The sequence below is a fragment of the Microcaecilia unicolor genome, chromosome 8, assembly GCF_901765095.1.
Source record: "Microcaecilia unicolor chromosome 8, aMicUni1.1, whole genome shotgun sequence".
NCBI classification, from domain to species: domain Eukaryota; kingdom Metazoa; phylum Chordata; class Amphibia; order Gymnophiona; family Siphonopidae; genus Microcaecilia; species Microcaecilia unicolor.
Genome location: NC_044038.1, coordinates 222,358,081 through 222,376,045, shown reverse-complemented (window position 1 = coordinate 222,376,045; position 17,965 = coordinate 222,358,081). Strand labels below are relative to the sequence as shown.

Below are 17,965 nucleotides of genomic sequence, written 5' to 3'. Positions count from 1 at the left end.
TGCACCCCTCCTGCAGCGTGCACCCGGGGTGGACCGCCCCACCCTCGATACGCCACTGGACAGGACAACCTGTAGCAATTTATCATTCTTCTCTAAATATCAAAATCAAAATATGCACATCTTTCAAATGCAATATGCTATTGCTTTCAGCCAGAGTTTGTGGAGGCTTTCAGATGTCCAACGGCTTCGGGGGGAATTGCTTTGATACAGCTATTTTTAGTGAAACATAGTCCACGTCAGATGAAGTACCCCTGGGTTAAATATCATATTTGGAGAAGAATGATAAATGAATATATGATTTAAACTCTGAAGATCAGTTATGAAACAATGAGAATGTTTTTACACCTTAGCGACCAATGACGAGGTCAGGGCCTACGACTCGTCAATTAAAAAGTATTGTGATATTGGCGAGCTGCACCGCTGAGGTCTGAGGTGAGGATTTTAAATGGAGGGAGCTTCATTGTTCTCACAGGGGGGGGTCTTTTACTTAGACGCGCTGGCGTTTTTAGTGCGTGTTAAAAACAGGCGCACGCTAAAGACGCCCATAGGAATACATTGGTGTCTTTAGCGTTTAGCACGTGCTAAAAACGCCAGTGCGCCAGTAAAAGACCCCAATAGTGTGATTATTCAAATGCATTTTTTTTTAGTGCAAACCAAGCAAACTTACCACTTGCATAAACTCCTCTTCTGTAAAACTCATGTACTTCTTAGCAATTGAGTAATCCGTCTCCAGTGTGTTGTCAAAAAGCAGCGGAGAATCAGTACTAAAAGAATAGTTCGCTTTATCTTTCTTGAACCTGTGCAAATAACAGCAAGCATTAAATAGTTTATATTTTCCACTGCTACCTCTCTTTGATGGATCTCTAACCCTGGAATACCATTCCCTACTTTAGTCACTCCAGGTTATTTTCTTACACTTGAAACATGTAAAATCCCTTGTTAGAACATTGGCTGTCTATTTCTGCTAGAATCTGGCTTAAATTAGCTTTATTCACCTTCAAAATGATTCAGGCAGGTCATCCTCTTCATTTGTTTCATTTGGTGATTCTCCATGTACCACTACGCACACTTAGATCGTCAAACAAAAACTTACTTGTGTTATAATCATTTCAATATATATATATATATATATATATATATATATATATATATATATATACTAGCCGTTGAGCCCGTAAAAACGGGCTAGTATTGGGGTTTTCCTCCCCCCCCCCCACTCGGAGTCGCCGCCGCCACCCCTCCACCCGGCCCGGGCCCTCTCTTCGCTTCTGAACTTACACATCCATTTGCCGAACGCAGCAAGGCACATCAGCTGAGCTGCAGTGGGCCCTTCCTTCTCTGCCTGTGGCCCCGCCCTCTTGTGACATAACGTCAGCGAGGGCGGGACACAGGCAGAGAAGGAAGGGGCAGCTCTGCTGATGTGCGTTGCTGCGTTCGGCGAATGGATGTGTAAGTTCAGAAGAGAAGGCCAGGCCGGGTGGAGGGGTGGCGGCGGCGACTCCGAGTGGGGGGGAGGGGGGAGCGGTAGCAACCTCGGCGGCGCAGTTTCCCTCTCTGTCCCGCCCCCCCGTCATCACGTATTGATGCGGGGGCGGGACAGAGAGGGAAGTCTCTACTGCGCATTTGCGAGTGAGTCGGTCACTCGCCGTTTATATGTTTGATATATATTTTTGACACTATAAGAACCAGTATTTCTTCAGTGAAATAGTGCTGGAACAGCATGGGGCTTCACTGCCACTATGATCAGAGATAATAGCATGCAAATTTAAGCAAACTTATTATCTCTGATCATAGGATAAAGTGTGGGAGGATTGTGCCTGAGCGCAATCCTCCCGCACTTGTTTGACAGGTCTGTGCTGTCAAAAGCCCAGACCTGTCAAGCACAGGGGCTGGAGGTCCATAGTACCACCAGACCCCACCCCAAGCCAAGCGACATGGGGACTGGAAGTCCAGCAGACCTCCAGTCCCCCCGACTCCCCCATGACACAAGTTCGGGGGGGGGGGGCTAGAGATCAGTTGGGTCTTCAGCCCCCCTAGCATCCCTTCGAATAGAGCCCTGGTGGCCCATTGGGCCACGAGTCAAACCCCCTGTTCCCCCTGACCCCTCCAAAACAAGTTTGGGGCCTGGAGATCTGGTGGGTCTCCAGGCTCCCTAACCCCCCTAGCATTCCCTCAAATGTCCTTGGTGGCCCAGTAGGCCACGAGTCAACCCCCCCCTCCCCACCCGACCTGGTGGTCTAGCAGCCCTCTTCCCCACCTCCTACCTTCGTTAAAGGTGGCTTTCCTCCTCTTCCATCAGCGCCGCCTCGAAAATGGCAGCGCCCAGCCCTGCCCAGGGGGCTGCTACTGCACTGGGAGGGAATGGGGGGGCCTGCTAGCATGCAAATGCATGCTGGACAGTGCTCACCATTTTTCCCCAATGGTCTGCAAACCCTAACGCCAGCACTGAGATGGCATAGGGTTTGCTGCAGACAGCGTGCCAATGTTTGGCGCACTGCTTGCTGATCATTGGGGAGGAATACATTTAGCATGCATTTGCATGCTACTTGTGCTAAGAATCCTGTTTTGCATGCATTTGCATGCTAGTTGCATTCAGAGCCCACGAGCACGTTGATTCAGGAGCTCTGATCATGGGGTGGTAGCACCATACTTGCACCTTCGTTTGCTAACAGCCTCTAGCGCCTGCGTTTGCTTCTGATCATCGGCCCATTGGTCAGCTGGGGATGCTGTGAAGGCAGTGTTTATAGCCCCTGTGGGTCATGGGGTTATGCCAGTGGTTCCCACATCTGTCCTGGGGGGCTCCCCAGCTAGTCAGATTTTCAGGATATCCACAATGAATATTCACGAGAGAGATTTGCAGGCACTGCCTCCATATTCATTCTGGATATCCTGAAAACCTGACTGGCTGGGGGGCCAACAGGACAGGTTTGGGAACCACTGGGTTATGGTAATCACTTGGGAGCAGCATCTAGTGACCAGATTCAGGTCCAGTGGCGTACCAAGGGGGGGGGGGGGTGGTCCACCCCGGGTGCATGCCGCTGGGGGGGGGGGGGGGGGTGCCGCGCGCCTGTCGGCTTCGCTCGTTCTGTGCTCCCTCTGCCCCGGTTACTTCCTGTTCCAGGGCAGAGGGAGCATGGAACGAGCGAAGCCGACAGGCGTGCGGCACACCCCCAGCAGGTAAAACTGCACCCGGGGGGTCCCTTCGCCAGGGGGGTGGGAGGTGTCCTTTCGCCGGGAGGGGGGGGGGGCGGTCGCGATGCACCCGGGGGGGGGGGGGGGCGCATCGGCGATCCACCCCAGGTGTCAGCCACCCTAGGAACGCCACTGCTGCAGAGTTCCAAACGTTCTGGTGCATGGCTGCCAGGGTGGGACTGTCACTGCAATCAGTGAGCTAAGTACATTAGCAGGGATATAAAAAGGGAAAAAGTCCTTTGGTAGCTACAAATGAACACTCATGGTTCTGATGAGTGAGATGGAGGAAACTGCCACCCAATACCCAAGGTCCCTTCTTCAGATATTTGTTTGCAGCTCATTCCACATTGCCACATCCTGTCTCTCCAATAAGGATCTGAGCTTGTGCTCTTCCAGTTCAGCTTAAGGCAGCAGCTCCCCCAGGTGAGTTAAGTGAAGAACTGCAACTGCTTTAGGCTTGTCTCTAATTTCCCTGCACCTTAAAGCAGGGGGGTTCTCAACCCAGTCCTTGAGACAGACTTAGCCAGCCAGGTTTTCAGGATATCCACAATGAATATGCATGCACTACCTTCCCTTGTGTGCAAATCTCTCGCATGCATATTTATTATGAGTATCCTGAAAACCTGATTGGCTAGGTGTGTCTTGAGGACTGGATTGAGAACCCCTCCCTTAAAAAGAATTCTCAATCAGTGGGGAAAGCAGGGCAATGAACGATCCACTCCAGGGCATGTAGCACCCATAGATTCAGAAACCCAGTGAGAGGATGTGACAGATGGTTTCAGAAACATTTCACAGGTTTGTAGCCAAAACAGATGTAGATGAGGCAGAAAGCATAAAATACAGGCTGAGCCCTACATTGTAGCATTTCAATTAACATGAATTTGTTACACTTACTGTAGAGTTGGATGTTTTGTAAAATCCGAACCACATGCACCAGTGAGATAGCTTGACCAGGGGCACAGCTGTAAAATACATAGTAAGTTTCAAGTTTATTTCAATTTACTAATCTGCTAGCTGGACATACCATCTAGGCGGCTTCCAATGTAGTTCATGCATGCTCAGTTTCACTAAAAGGAGTATGCAGGATGTGAGGGGAAGAGCAAGCAGGGCAGGCAATGCAGCAGCGCCAAGACTGGCGCTGGATGAAGGCTTCAGCTGGCGGGGGTTGGGGACCCCTGCCAGCCAAGGTATTAAATTGCAGCGGGGGGGGGGCAGACCAACATGTGCCCCTCCCCACCTCAGGCTCTGGCCCCCTCCCGCCGCGAGGTCTGGCTACACCCCTGACACATGGGTAGCACTTGCACAGTGGGATTTTACCACGGGATGCCTTAGCACGCCCCGCGGTAAGAACGTATTAATGCTCACTGCAGCTTGGTAAAAGGACCCTGCGAGGGCTAATTCAAGAAAGTGATACATTTGGTGTTGTTTACTGGGTAGAATACATATACCTTGAGTACTTCTTATTAGGCCCCCTGAAGAAGGCAATTTTTTGCCGAACCACTGCAGTGTCGGGTTACCTGTCTTTAGAAGTATTTTATTTATTTATTTGTTACGTTTGTATCCCACATTTTCCCACCTATTTAAAGCTCAATGTGGCTTACATAGTACCGTAAAGGCGTTCGCTAATTCCGGTATGAACAAATACAGTAATGTGGTAGAATAAGGTTCGTGTGTACAGACACATTAGGGAATCGTAGCGAGAAAGAGTTATTATATGTCCATTATATGACCTTCATAAGGAGAGTATTGCGGCTCCCTATAGATGAAATACTTCAAGACCTGTACATATCCATTTGGTCAACTCCTAATTCAGTTAGACTAACTAAATGAAATTCAGATAATAAATATTGAGTGCAGGAAGTTTTAGGACAAGGCAAGCAACAATTGTCTCATGTTTCTTTGATAAGTCAAATCTGCAATGAGGAAGAACAAAGCATCTAAAGACCGTATGCCTTATTCTCCAAACAAGGACCTTAAATCTATAGACTTGATGGGTAAAAGAATGAACCAGAATTCCATGCTCACTGCTCACATTGCAGTGCATAATTATCATTATGTACAATGTTTACATACTAGTATGGATAACTTGAATCAGTTAGTGGAAGGATTATCAGAAGCTCACAAACCTTCTTTCCAGTTAACTACTTTTAGTGCATCTTTTGCAACATTGTATATACAAACTGGATATTGAAAACTCTGTCAGTAAATTGAGCCATTCTGTAACATTCTGACCTGTGGAGTTTGGCTCCTTCCATTCCTTCTGTTTTTTCAACTTTTTACGAGGGATTAGTTTCCTTCTTTTTTTTTTTTTTGGTCTGGTTTGTGTTTGGTTACTGTAAACATTCAGGTTTCCTGTGTATATGATAAATCAGAGCAATGTACTGTACCTCAAAATGCATGTTCTTTTCCAGCAGCTCCTTATACAGGACAGGATCTTCAATGGTGTGGTACCCGTGTCCTATTCTCTCTGCCTTCAAGATCTCAACTGCCTGGAAACAAAAGGAAAAAGATTTGGTGGCTTTTATGTTCCACTTTCCTAGCTCGGTTTTTGCTTAAAATTTTAGTTTCGCCTTAGATTTCTGAATCAAATTTGGAGCACTGAGCAAAAACGGGTTAAGCATGCATTTTTCCTTGAGTGCTTTGCTAACAAGCAATGAAACAGTTTGAATAAGTAATACAATGTTTAGACTGTTTTGGGACAAAGTATGCAATTAATGTTTTTTTTTTGGGGGGGGGGGGGGGGTTTCAGGCTGCTTTTCAATCATGCCCTCTTATTTTCCTCATATTAATTAACATACATAGTAACATAGTAGATGACGGCAGCAAAAGACCTGCACGGTCCATCCAGTCTGTCCAACAAGATAAACTCATATGTGCTACTTTTTGTGTATACCCTACTTTGTTTTGTACCTGTCCTCTTCAGGGCACAGACCGAATAAGTCTGCCCAGTACTATCCCCACCTTCCAACCACCAGCCCCGCCTCCCACCACCGGCTCTGGCACAGACTGTATTAGTCTGCCCCGCCTCCCACCACTGGCTCTGGCACAGACCGTATAAGTCTGCCCAGCACTATCCCCGCCTCCCACTATCCCCGCCTCCCAACCACCAGCCCCGCCTCCCACCACCGGCTCTGGCACAGACCGTATAAGTCTGCCCAGCACTATCCCCGCTTCCCAACCACCAGCCCCGCCTCCCACCACCGGCTCTGGCACAGACCGTATAAGTCTGCCCAGCACTATCCCCGCCTCCCACTACCGGCTCTGGCACAGACCGTATAAGTCTGCCCAGCACTATCCTCGCCTCCCAACCACCAGCCCCGCCTCCCACCACCGGCTCTGGCACAGACCGTATAAGTCTGCCCAGCACTATCCCCGCCTCCCAACCACCAGCCCCTCCTCCCAACCACCGGCTCTGGCACAGACCGTATAAGTCTGCCCAGCACTATCCCCGCTTCCCAACCACCAGCCCCGCCTCCCACCCACCGGCTCTGGCACAGACCGTATAAGTCTGCCCAGCACTATCCCCGCCTCCCACTACCGGCTCTGGCACAGACCGTATAAGTCTGCCCAGCACTATCTTCGCCTCCCAACCACCAGCCCCGCCTCCCACCACCGGCTCTGGCACAGACCGTATAAGTCTGCCCAGCACTATTCCCGCCTCCCACTACCGGCTCTGGCACAGACCATATAAGTCTGCCCAGCACTATCCCCGCCTCCCAACCACCAGCCCCGCCTCCCACCACCGGCTCTGGCACAGACCGAATAAGTCTGCCCAGCACTATCCCTGCCTCCCAACCACCAGCCAGCCCCGCCTCCCACCACCAGCTCTGGCACAGACCGTATAAGTCTGCCCAGCACTATCCCCGCCTCCCAACCACTAGCCCCGCCTCCCACCACCGGCTCTGTCACCCAATCTCGGCTAAGCTCCTGAGGATCCATTCCTTCTGAACAGGATTCCTTTATGTTTATCCCACGCATGTTTGAATTCCGTTACCAAGAACATCTATGCCTAACGTTTAACAGTGCACAATTCGAAAAGGACTATGGGATGAGCATGCGCGGATTGGGGGCCTTCCCAGAAGTTAGGCACAATGGTATAGAATGCTATAACTTGTGTGCCTAATGGCTGAAAATTAAGCATCAGCATTTATACCAGGTTTCAGCAGGTGTAAATGTTGGTAGCTAAAGTTAGTGCTCTAGAAATGGTATTCCACGTGGAGCGCCATTTATAGAATAATAGTTTAGCGAGAATCTTTCCAGTGCCTAACTTTGGGCGCCATTTTCTAAACTGGCCCCAAAAGTCCATATGGGCTACAGAAATGATAGAAAACAGTACAGAGAGGGTCCAAAGTACAAAAAAGTCCGGAAAAACACAGAAGCACCAAGAGCCTTCAGAAATGGGACACAATTCTTTATTAACAACTGTCAATATTCCAAGATAGACCCAACACGGGCCGTGTTTCGGCGCTTAACACCTGCGTCAGGGGTCTGGGGTGTTTAAAGACCAAAACTTCTTTCCTATAAAGTTGGATAGCAATCCGTATGATTCAAGGTAAGTTGTACTCGATATGTCAGGAATGTCAAGTCCCTTCGTATCTTGTCCATCTAGCCTAGTATCCTGCGGCCAATCCAGGTCACAAGTACCTGGCAGAAACCCAAATAGTAATATTCCATGTAGAATCTGAAAGAATAACGAGATTCCAGAATCCTAAAGAGTAACAAGATTCCGGAACCCCAAAGAGTAGCAAGGTTCCATGCTACCAATCCCAGGGCAAGCAGTGGCTTCCCCATGACTATCTCTATGGACTTTTCCTCCAGGAACTTGTCCAAACCTTTTTTGAACCCAGATATGCTAACTGCTGTTACCACATTCTCCGGCAGCGAGTTCCAGAGCTTAGCTATTCTTTGAATTTAAAAAAAACCCATTTCCTCCTATTTGTTTTAAAAGTATTTTCATGTAACCTCATTGAGTGTCCCCTAATCTTTGTACTTTTTGAAAGAGTAAAAAATCGATTCACTTCTACTTGTTCTACACCACTCAGGATTTTGTAGACTTCAATCATATCCCACCTCAGCCATCTTTTTTTTCCAAACTGAAGAGCCCAAACCTCTTTAGCCTTTCCTCATATGGGAGCAGTTCCGTCCCCTTTATCATTTTGGTCGCTCTTCTTTGAACCTTTTCTAATTCCGCGATATCTTTTTTACAATATGGCGACCAGAATTGAATGCAGTATTCAAGGTGAGATTGCACCGCACCATGGAGCGATACAGAGGCGTTATAATATTCTTGGTCCTATTTTGCATCCCTTTCCTAATAATTCCTAGCATCCTGTTTGCTTTTTTTGGCCGCCACCACACACTGGGCAGAAGACTTCAGTGTATTGTCTACAATGACACCTAGATCTTTTTCAAAAAGAGAGAGTACATGTACTCTCCTTTTGAATGTTGCTGTAGGTATGAAATACTCATTAATCTCTGCACCCACTTTTTATTTGAAAGGATTTTCTATGGAGAAATACAACTTATGTTTGTTAATTTTCATCACACCACAAAATGTTTCCCCCTCCCGTCATGAAACATGTCCCTAAGTGCAGTTTAAAGTACTCATGCCAAGAAACAGTGTACACCAGTGGCGTAGCCACAGGTGGGCCTGGGTGGGCCAGGGCCCACCCACTTTGGACTCAGGCCCACCCAAAATTGTGACACTCTTGCTGTGGCTGGTGGAGATCCCCAATCCTTGCCAGCTGAAGATTTTCTCTCCTTGGGCAGCCAGCGCTCCTGCAAAGGCTCAGTTTTCGCACGTGCAAAAGTACCGAGCGCGCACGGCCTGCTGGCAACAGCATTAGTCTGAGGCAAGTGCTGCCGGTTGCCGTTTGGAAGCGTGCTGGCTGCCTGAGGAGGAGGTTTGGGGATCCCAGCCAGCTGAAGTATTTAATATTTGGGGTTTGTGGGCAGGGAGGGGTGGAGAGAGGATCAAACCTAGAGGGGTAGAGGGGCAAATTCCATGCCCACCCACCTTGGGCTCAGGCCCATCCAAAAGTGGCCATCTGGCTAAGCCCCTGGTGTACACACTATATTGCAGTACTTTTCACACTGGCAGTTCCCTATGCTTAAAGTTGCTATTTGTGTAAGTAAATTGGTTTGGGAAATTGTCCATCTACTGTACTTGTGCATTTTTCAACCTGAAGCAGAGTAATACATTAATGCAGGCTAAGGTACTATCATTAGTGATCAAATGACAGATTTATTAAAGTCTTTCCCCTGAACCCATTAACTAGGGAGGAAGGTTTCTCAAAGCTGCATGATGATAACTTTGTTGTTATCTAGTGTATATTGATTGTAGCCTCAGGAAAAATTGGCAACATGTTTCAACTTACAGTAAAGTCTCGATCATCTGACCTAAATGGGACTGATCCGTGGATAACTGAAAAGTCGGATAATACGGCTGCATAAACCCCTCAAACTATGCATAAACAAAGGCACAGAATTCCAGATTTAAAACAAAGATTTTTAATAGAAATAAATGTGATGTCACTGGGTCTGTCCAATATGCTGGATGGTCGGATTGCCGAAGGTCGGATAATAAAGACTGTACTGTAATTCCTCTGTTAAGAGGAATTACAGTACAGTAACGTAATTCAAACATGCGTGGGATAAACATAAAGGAATCCTGTTCCGAGGGAATGGATCCTCAGAAGCTTAGCCGAGATTAGGTGGCAGAGCCGGTGGTGGGAGGCGGGGCTGGTGGTTGGGAGGCGGGGATAGTGCTGGGCAGACTTATACGGTCTGTGCCAGAGCCGGTGGTTGGGAGGCAGGGATAGTGCTGGGCAGACTTATAAGGTCTATGCCCTGAAAATGACAGATACAAATCAAGGAAAGGTATACACAAAAAGTAGCACATATGAGTTTATCTTGTTGGGCAGACTGGATGGACCGTGCAGGTCTTTATCTGCCGTCATCTACTATGTAAGAGGCGCCATTCCCCCTAATTCTATAAACTTGTGTGCTCATTTTTATGCTTAACACACAAAGTTGTGTGCAAATTATAGAATAAATGGCAGTTGTGTGTAACTTAATTGAATAATGAGCTGTTAATTCATATTAAGCAATAATTGGCTGCAATTGCTGTTAGTGCTAATTGGAACTAATTAGCAGTTACGCACCTAGCTGCCCTTAGTTGGTATTCTACAAAATGTGTGCATAAAATCTATAGCACAAATGCAAGGAGGGCATGGACCTGGGCAGATTGGGGGCATGATTAACATTTACACACGTGTGTTATAGAATTCAAGCAGTTACGTACCAGCAGGCTGATGCTCAGAACCAAACGCAGGTGCTAGAGGAAAGTAGTGCACAACTTATTTTATCATCCTCACTTTAACATTCTCTTATCTCTTGTTTGTCCTAATTAGATTGTAAGCTCTGTCGAGCAGGGACTGTCTCTTCATGTTCAAGTGTACAGTGCTCCGTATGTCTAGTAGCGATATAGAAACGATTAGTAGTAGTAGTAGTCTTTGGGATTCCGGAATCTTGCTATTCTTTGGGATTCCGGAATCTTGCTACCCTTTGTCTTTATCCGTTATTTGTCCTGTTTGTCTGTCCTAATTAGATTGTAAGCTCTGTTGAGCAGGGACTGTCTCTTCATGTTCAAGTGTACAGCGCTGTGTACGTCTAGTAGCGCTATAGAAATGATAAGTATTAGTAGTAGTAACTAGATCCCGCATTAGTCAGCGCAGAATGCTCAGATGCTGTAGCGCAAGAGAGGAGCATGCCAAAGATTAGCGCAAGTATCATGCGATTGCAGCCAAATGGCTGTTAATGAGGTCATTTCCTAATCCCTCCCAATGCTCTGTTCTCTGAGGACAAAACAAAGTCACCTTACAGCTGAAAACAATAATGCCAGCTTAGAGCAGGCACTAGGGTGTTTGACGAGAGGATTTCTCTTGATTCTTTCTTTAACATCTACTGGGTTTATATGAACGACATTGACAGTAAAAGACTCTATCTTACAGAGCTACTAGAATTAGGGGTAATATGACCAGGATAACTGTACCGCAAAGGAGAAGAAAAGGGAGGGTGTTAGAAGGGAGAGGGGAGGGGGAAGGGTGGGGTTATTGTGTGGAGAAAGCGATTATTAAAAGATATTTCCTGCACCTATACGTCTAGCTCCATCTCTACCTGTTTTCAAATCTGTGCTGAAAACCCACCTTTTTCACTGCTGCTTTTAGCTCCTGGCCACAATTGCCCTCCCCCTCCCTTCTCACCCATTACTTCCCTCACCCGTAACTGTTTTGTCTGTCTGTATTATTTAGATTGTAAGCTCTTTTGAGCAGGGACTGTCTCTTTCTATCAGGTGTTCAGCGCTGCGTGCGTCTGGTAGCGGTATATAAATGCTAATAATAATATTTGGAGAAGTATGTTACAAAAAGGGAAAAAAATAGAGAAGTATTGCATTATTGTACGAAGCTAAACATTTATAAAGAAAGATTAAAAAAAAAATCTACTGGGTTTTATATAATTTAGAAGCAGAAGGAAGCCCGTGCAAGCCCCTAAGTGCTGGTAGTGAGAAACAAATGAACGCGAGAGTCAGAGCAAATCCAGAAGTAAAAGCACACATTGGCACCTGTTTCCTGCGTTTAAATATAAGCGTTCCAAGTTAAAAAAAAAATTTGAAGTGCTTATATTTAAAGGCATAGAAAACAGATACCAATGAGTGCTTCATGTTCGGGTTTGTCAGGTGCATGCGCACAGGAGCTGAGCTTACTGTGAAACTCTTCTGTGCATGCATCAATCACATTTCTCCCTTTGCTTTTACAGCACACATATCATTTGAATACTATTTCCTTTGAGCCAGGGGCGTAGCCAGACACCCAATTTTGGGTGGGCCTGGGCCCAAGATGGGTGGGCAGAAGAACCGCACCCCATCCCACAGGTGATTTGGTCTCTCCTTCTCTCGCCTGCATGCCATATGGTCTCTCAAATATCCCCCCTCTCCTGCACACCTTTTAAATAGCAGATTTTCACCCGCAGTAAGCAGCAACTAATATACAGTACTCATGTTGGCCCCACATCCTTCCCACTGATGCAGCTTCCTGTTTCTGTATAGGCGGGAATAAGTCAGAGGGGAAGGCTTTGGGGCCGGTGTAAGGAATATGTATCAGTCACTGCTTCCTACAGGCGAAGATCTGCTATTTATAAGGTATGCAGGAGGGACAGTTGTTGGGAGTTTTCAGCTTGGGAATCTCTGCCAGCCACATCATAGGTGTGCTGCTACTGGTGGGCCTGAGCTCAAAGTGGGTGGGCCTGGGCCCACCCTTGGCTACGCCACTGCTTTGAGCGTTGGCGAGCTATGTCAATATGTCTTATTGTAATTTTCTAATGGAAATGACAGAAAAAAAACAATTCATCACATTTAATCTGTCATTAAAAGGGCCACTGTATAAATGGCGTGCAAATTTACATGCTATTCTGAGATGCACACCCAACTAAATTGGCTAATGAGCCACAGTGCCAGTAACTGGGCATTATGTTACTTGTCAACAATTTGGATTTGCATGGGCATCTTGCTTAGTGCAATGCGATAAAGAGCTACGTGCAAATTTTATAGTGCATCACTCAAACAGGGGTGTGGGGGGGGGCATGTCAAGATGGCGGCCCGAGTGTCGGTGGATCGAGCACGGTAATTTGTGGGTAGCTTTGTTTTTCCTACCTGTTCGTTTGCGATGCCTCACACCAAAAGGAAGGGGATAGTTAAGAGCCAGACGCCAGCGGCCCGAACTTCCTCCCCGTCCCAACAAACACTGGACCGATACACGACGCCTATCCCCGGTAAAAGTGCGAGCAAAGCCGATTTGGGAGCTGTTGGAGGAGCTGTGGCTCCCTCGAAACTGGAGATCTCACTTTCGCCGCCAGATAATCGACCGCCGCCACCGCCAGCGATTTTGGGGAGGAGAGAGGAGGATGAGTCTGCTACGGAGGGCGTGTTAGACCAAACCTCGGATGGCGCTAACTCTCCCCCCCCCCCCGATCGCTGAGGAAACTTCTTTGGAGGGGAATCCTCCGACGGAGATTAACCTGCAGGCGATATGGAAGATATTGCAAGGTCTAAACCAGACGGTAACAAAAACTGCTCGGGAGACTTCCCAATTAGTAAGTAAAATTGATTTTTTTTTTACCAATTCTTTTGAAAAAACCAAACAGGAATCGACTTTACAAACTGAAACACTTCGGCAAGAAGCAAAATCCTTAAAATCTGTGACGGAATCTTTGGTAACAGACAAAATGGTAACACATAGGAAAATTGAACAGTTTGAAAACTTTAATAGAAGGTTGAACCTTAGAATATTAAATTTTCCATGGACAGTAGAACTGGGTCCTATTGAATTGTTCAAGAAATACTTAAAAGAAATTCTACTGTATCCGGATTCAGCTATTCCTCCTTTAAATCGAATATATTATTTGCCTATTCCTTCGCAAGCTGAGTCAGGTGATAGTGGTAAGAAAACTAATTTTGTGAAGACACCTTTGGACTCTCAAGCACAGTTGGACATTTCATTAATATTAGAGTCATCTTTATCTGAAATTGAGCAATGTAGAACTCTGTTGATATCCTTTGTTTTTGAGCAGGATTTGAATGCTGTGCTGAAGTTATACTTTAAAAATGCCTTAAAAGGTTTTTATGGTCAAAGAGTGTGGATATATCCGGATGTTTGCAAGACAACCCAAGATAGGAGAAAGATATTTCTTTCATATGGAGAAGAGACCCGAGCCTTGGTGGCAATGTATTTACCTACCTACCCATGTAAATGTCTGGTTAAATATTTGGGTGTAAAATATACTTTTCTTGAACTGGAATATCTTAGTGTTTCTAGAGATGAAAAAATTGGCCATAAAACCTGCAGAGTAATGGATGTTATCTGATTATCAATAGATGTAATGGGTAGATAAGGCCAGGCCATATATGTCTATTTTATTTTTTCTTTATTGAGATCTCCTATTATCTAAATCACTCCCCCCTACTGCTGGAATAGTGGTCTAATTAATTGTACAGCCTGTTCTTACCTGGTTTGGAGGAATGTACTTGGAAATTTATAATACTATGATTATTTTGTTTATTGATCAGGTTTTGCAATGTATTACAAATGCATGTTCTACGTGTACAAAATTTAATTAATTAAAAAAAAAGGGGGGGTGACCATGGGAGGGGCATGGACAGGACAGGCGTGTTTACCGAAGATGTGTGCAGTATTATTGAATGCCGTGAATTTGTGCCTAACTTATGCACCAGGATTTACAACAGTTGGTGTAAGTCCTCATGCCCAACGCTATTCTAGAAAGTTTGCTCATCCCGCAGCGCTCTTTATAAAATAGTGCTGAGTGACGATTTATTTTCAGTGTCCATATTTGGGTGCCATTTATGGAATCTAGCCCTGGCAGTGTGCTCTATTTGCCAAGAGTCCACACTGTTTTTCAATGGTAAATGCTATTTTCAATAATGCACACATTATTGCAAAATAACGTGCACTCTTGGCAAATAGTGCACACTGTTAACAACATTGTCCCTAAAATGAAAAATTTAACAAAACAAAAGATATTTGAAAGGTATTAATCTGCAAACGAACCTTTTCCGGAGATGGGAAGGTGGTAGAACGAGAGGACATGAAATGAGATTGAAGGGGGGCAGACTCAAGAAAAATGTCAGGAAGTATTTTTTCACAGAGAGAGTAGTGGATGCTCAGAATGCCCTCCCGCGGGAGGTGGTGGAAACGAAAACGGTAACGGAATTCAAACATGCATGGGATAAGCATAAAGGAATCCTGTGCAGAAGGAATGGATCCTCAGGAGCTTAGTCAAGATCGGGAGGCGGGGCTGGTGGTTGGGAGGCGGGGATAGTGCTGGGCAGACTTATACGGTCTGTGCCAGAGCCAGTGGTGGGAGGCAGGGATAGTGCTGGGCAGACTTATATGGTCTGTGCCCTGAGGAGCACAGGTACAAATCAAAGTAGGGTATACACAAAAAGTAGCACATATGAGTTATCTTGTTGGGCAGACTGGATGGACCGTGCAGGTCTTTTTCTGCCGTCATCTACTATCCTGAAAATGACATGGGGAAAGTTAACAAAATGAATATTTTTGCTCTGCATACCCCTCCCCCCTAAATCAAACGCCAATATGCAAGAAAGCACCGTGGCGTTTCTCCCCACCACCCTGCTCTTGACTTACCATGCCCACGTCTGACTTCTTACCTCCCTGACCACAGACGCTGGGCCAGCTTCACCAGCATGGACTGTTCTGTGAAGGCCGCACACCACAGCTTCCTGGGGAAAACGCAGAACACAAAGATTTTAAAGATCTTATGTAGAACTGGTGAGCTATAGAGCATCTGTGGGGGGTGGGGGGTGGGGGGGGGGCGGAGTTCAAGTGCTACAAATAAAGCTTACTGTGCAGTTCCACAACACACAGGCATTAACCTCTGCATATCAGTTCATTTCACTAGTGATAAAAGTTTATGGCTTCATCGATTTTTTTTTTTAGGCACTTCACAGTTGTGACTGTTATGGAAACTAAATGCATATACAATTTGGAAAGCACTAGGGATTTGCATGGCCAAGACACTTTCGGTTCATTTTCAGATTTTTTTTTTTTCAGAACATTTTTCTGATTTATGGGTGCTTTTTTTTCTGTTTTACACACAAATGCATTAATCATTTTAAATATGTGCATATCAATTGTATATTCTTTGGTTCACGTGTGTGTACCATGAAGTCTGCAGTCACAAAAACTTTTAAGGCACCCCAACAAACCAAAGTACTCTGCTAGGCCTTACTATCCATCTTCTTCATTTGCAGGCTGCCAAAGAGGTGGCAGCTCTGTGCCCACATCCAAGCAAAGAGAAATTATGGGGCTCATTTTTGAAACAGAAAAACATCCAAAAAAAAAAGGCACAAAGTAGTGGATGTTTTTCCATGCGAAAAGTCCAAATCGCTATTTTTGAAACACATTTTTAAGATGTTTTTCTATGCAGTTTGTCTGCAGTGCATTCAAATCACAAGGGGGCTTCACGGGGGCATGTCGGGGCCAGGATTTGAGCGTTCCCACAGTTTGGACGTTTTTGTGCTATACTGGAACCAGGGGCGTATCTGGAATCCGGCGGTAGGGGGGGCCAGAGCCAGAGAGGGGGGGCACATTTTTGCCTCCCCCCCCCCCCGCCCCGCCGCCGCCTCTCTCCACCCCCTCCCCGCCGTCAACCCTCCCCCGCTGCTTACTTTTGCTGGCGGGGTCCGACCCGCAATCTCCATATTTCGGCTTCCTCCGTGGCCATGTGCTTCCAGGAAGTAACGCTGCAGCGCTGATTCGTTGAATCTAGTTCGGCGTCTGACGTGCTGGGACGTCAGACGCCGAACTGGATTCAACGAATCAGCGCTGCAGCGTTACTTCCTGGAAGCACATGGCCACGGAGGAAGCCGAAATATGGAGATTGCGGGTCGGACCCCGCCAGCAAAAGTAAGCAGCGGGGGAGGGTTGACGGCGGGGAGGGGGGCCAGGGCGAAATCTGCGGGGGCCCAGGCCCCTGTGGCCCCACGCAGATACGCCCCTGACTGGAACAAAGCAAAAATGTCCAGGGCTATAAGTTGGATGTTTTGGTCTGGACCTCTTTCAATAACAACTATTTGGAGTTCTTTGCAATACATTTCTCCCTGTAATGGTATGTGAACGTTTTAACACTATCAACTTGTCTGTCCACCTCAAGTGCACAAGCAGAAGCAAGAGAGTTAAAGGAAAGTTTTTGTTGTCACAGTGTAACCGTTTATTGCAACTATAAATGAGGCATTGTTATGGTTGCTGAGTACCAAAACTATACTTTGTTGTGGCTGTTTTCCTTTCCTCGATACAATAAAGCCTTGAAGAATCACATTGTTGTTGAAAGCTTGTTTCCTTCCACTGACTCCTCTCCTATGTTAAAAACTAGCTGGGAAGGAGCCAGTGGCTACAAAATAGCAGAGAGAACTATTGCCCCACTGGTTGGATGAACTGGCCATTAGAGAAAACAGCTAACAGTGAAAGAGAAACATTGTCCATGTAAACATTTTCTGGTTCAGAAGCATGATTACATCACCTGCACTGCTTGCAAACACATTTTGGGGCAAATTCTATACAGTTGCATACCCAGATTTAAGCTTAGGAGTAGATTCAAGGAACAGCACCACGTTAGGTGCCAGCATGTTGCGCATTAAGTGCGAATTCTATAACAGCAGTTCCACGCAGAACTGTTATAGACTATTTATTTATTTGAGCACTAGTAAAAAAAAAGGCCCGTTTCTCACACAAATGAAACGGGCGCAAGCAAGGTTATCCTCTGAGTTCCAGGCCCCCTCCCTCCCCCCCTCTCATCCGAGTTCCGGGCCTCCCTCCCTTCCTCTCTCTCCTCAGAGTTCAAGGCCCCCCTCCCTCCCTCTCCTCCGAGTGCTAGCCCGACCTGCGCTGGCCGCCATCTTCTCCCAGTCCTCTGCCTGCCTGTCGCCTTCCTGCGTGCCGCCCAGAATTTAAAGTTCTTACCTTGGGGTCCGGCGACAGCAGTGAAAAGCGATCAGGCTCAGCGCTTCAGTCTGCCTTCCCTTCTCTCTCAGCTCTGCCTCTGGTCCCGCCTTTGCGGAAACAGGAAACGAGGGGAAAGGACTAGGAGAAGAGGGTGAGCAGTGCAGGTCGGGCTAGCACTCGGAGGAGAGGGAGGGAGGGAGGGGGGCCTGGAACTCTGAGGAGAGGGGGGAGGGAGG

General features: G+C 46.7%; 1 protein-coding gene across 1 annotated transcript in view; it reads right to left on the bottom strand.

Moving 5' to 3' along the window:
* LOC115475815 (adenosine deaminase-like) overlaps positions 1 to 17,965 on the bottom strand; it is a 45,190-nt gene that overhangs the window by 3,266 nt on the left and 23,959 nt on the right. The window contains exons 8-11 of the mRNA XM_030211820.1: positions 15,437 to 15,508; positions 5,580 to 5,681; positions 4,087 to 4,154; positions 668 to 797 (exon numbers count right to left, since the gene is read on the bottom strand). Coding sequence (XP_030067680.1) covers positions 668 to 797; positions 4,087 to 4,154; positions 5,580 to 5,681; positions 15,437 to 15,508 — 372 coding nt within the window. The remainder of the gene's footprint in view (positions 1 to 667; positions 798 to 4,086; positions 4,155 to 5,579; positions 5,682 to 15,436; positions 15,509 to 17,965) is intronic.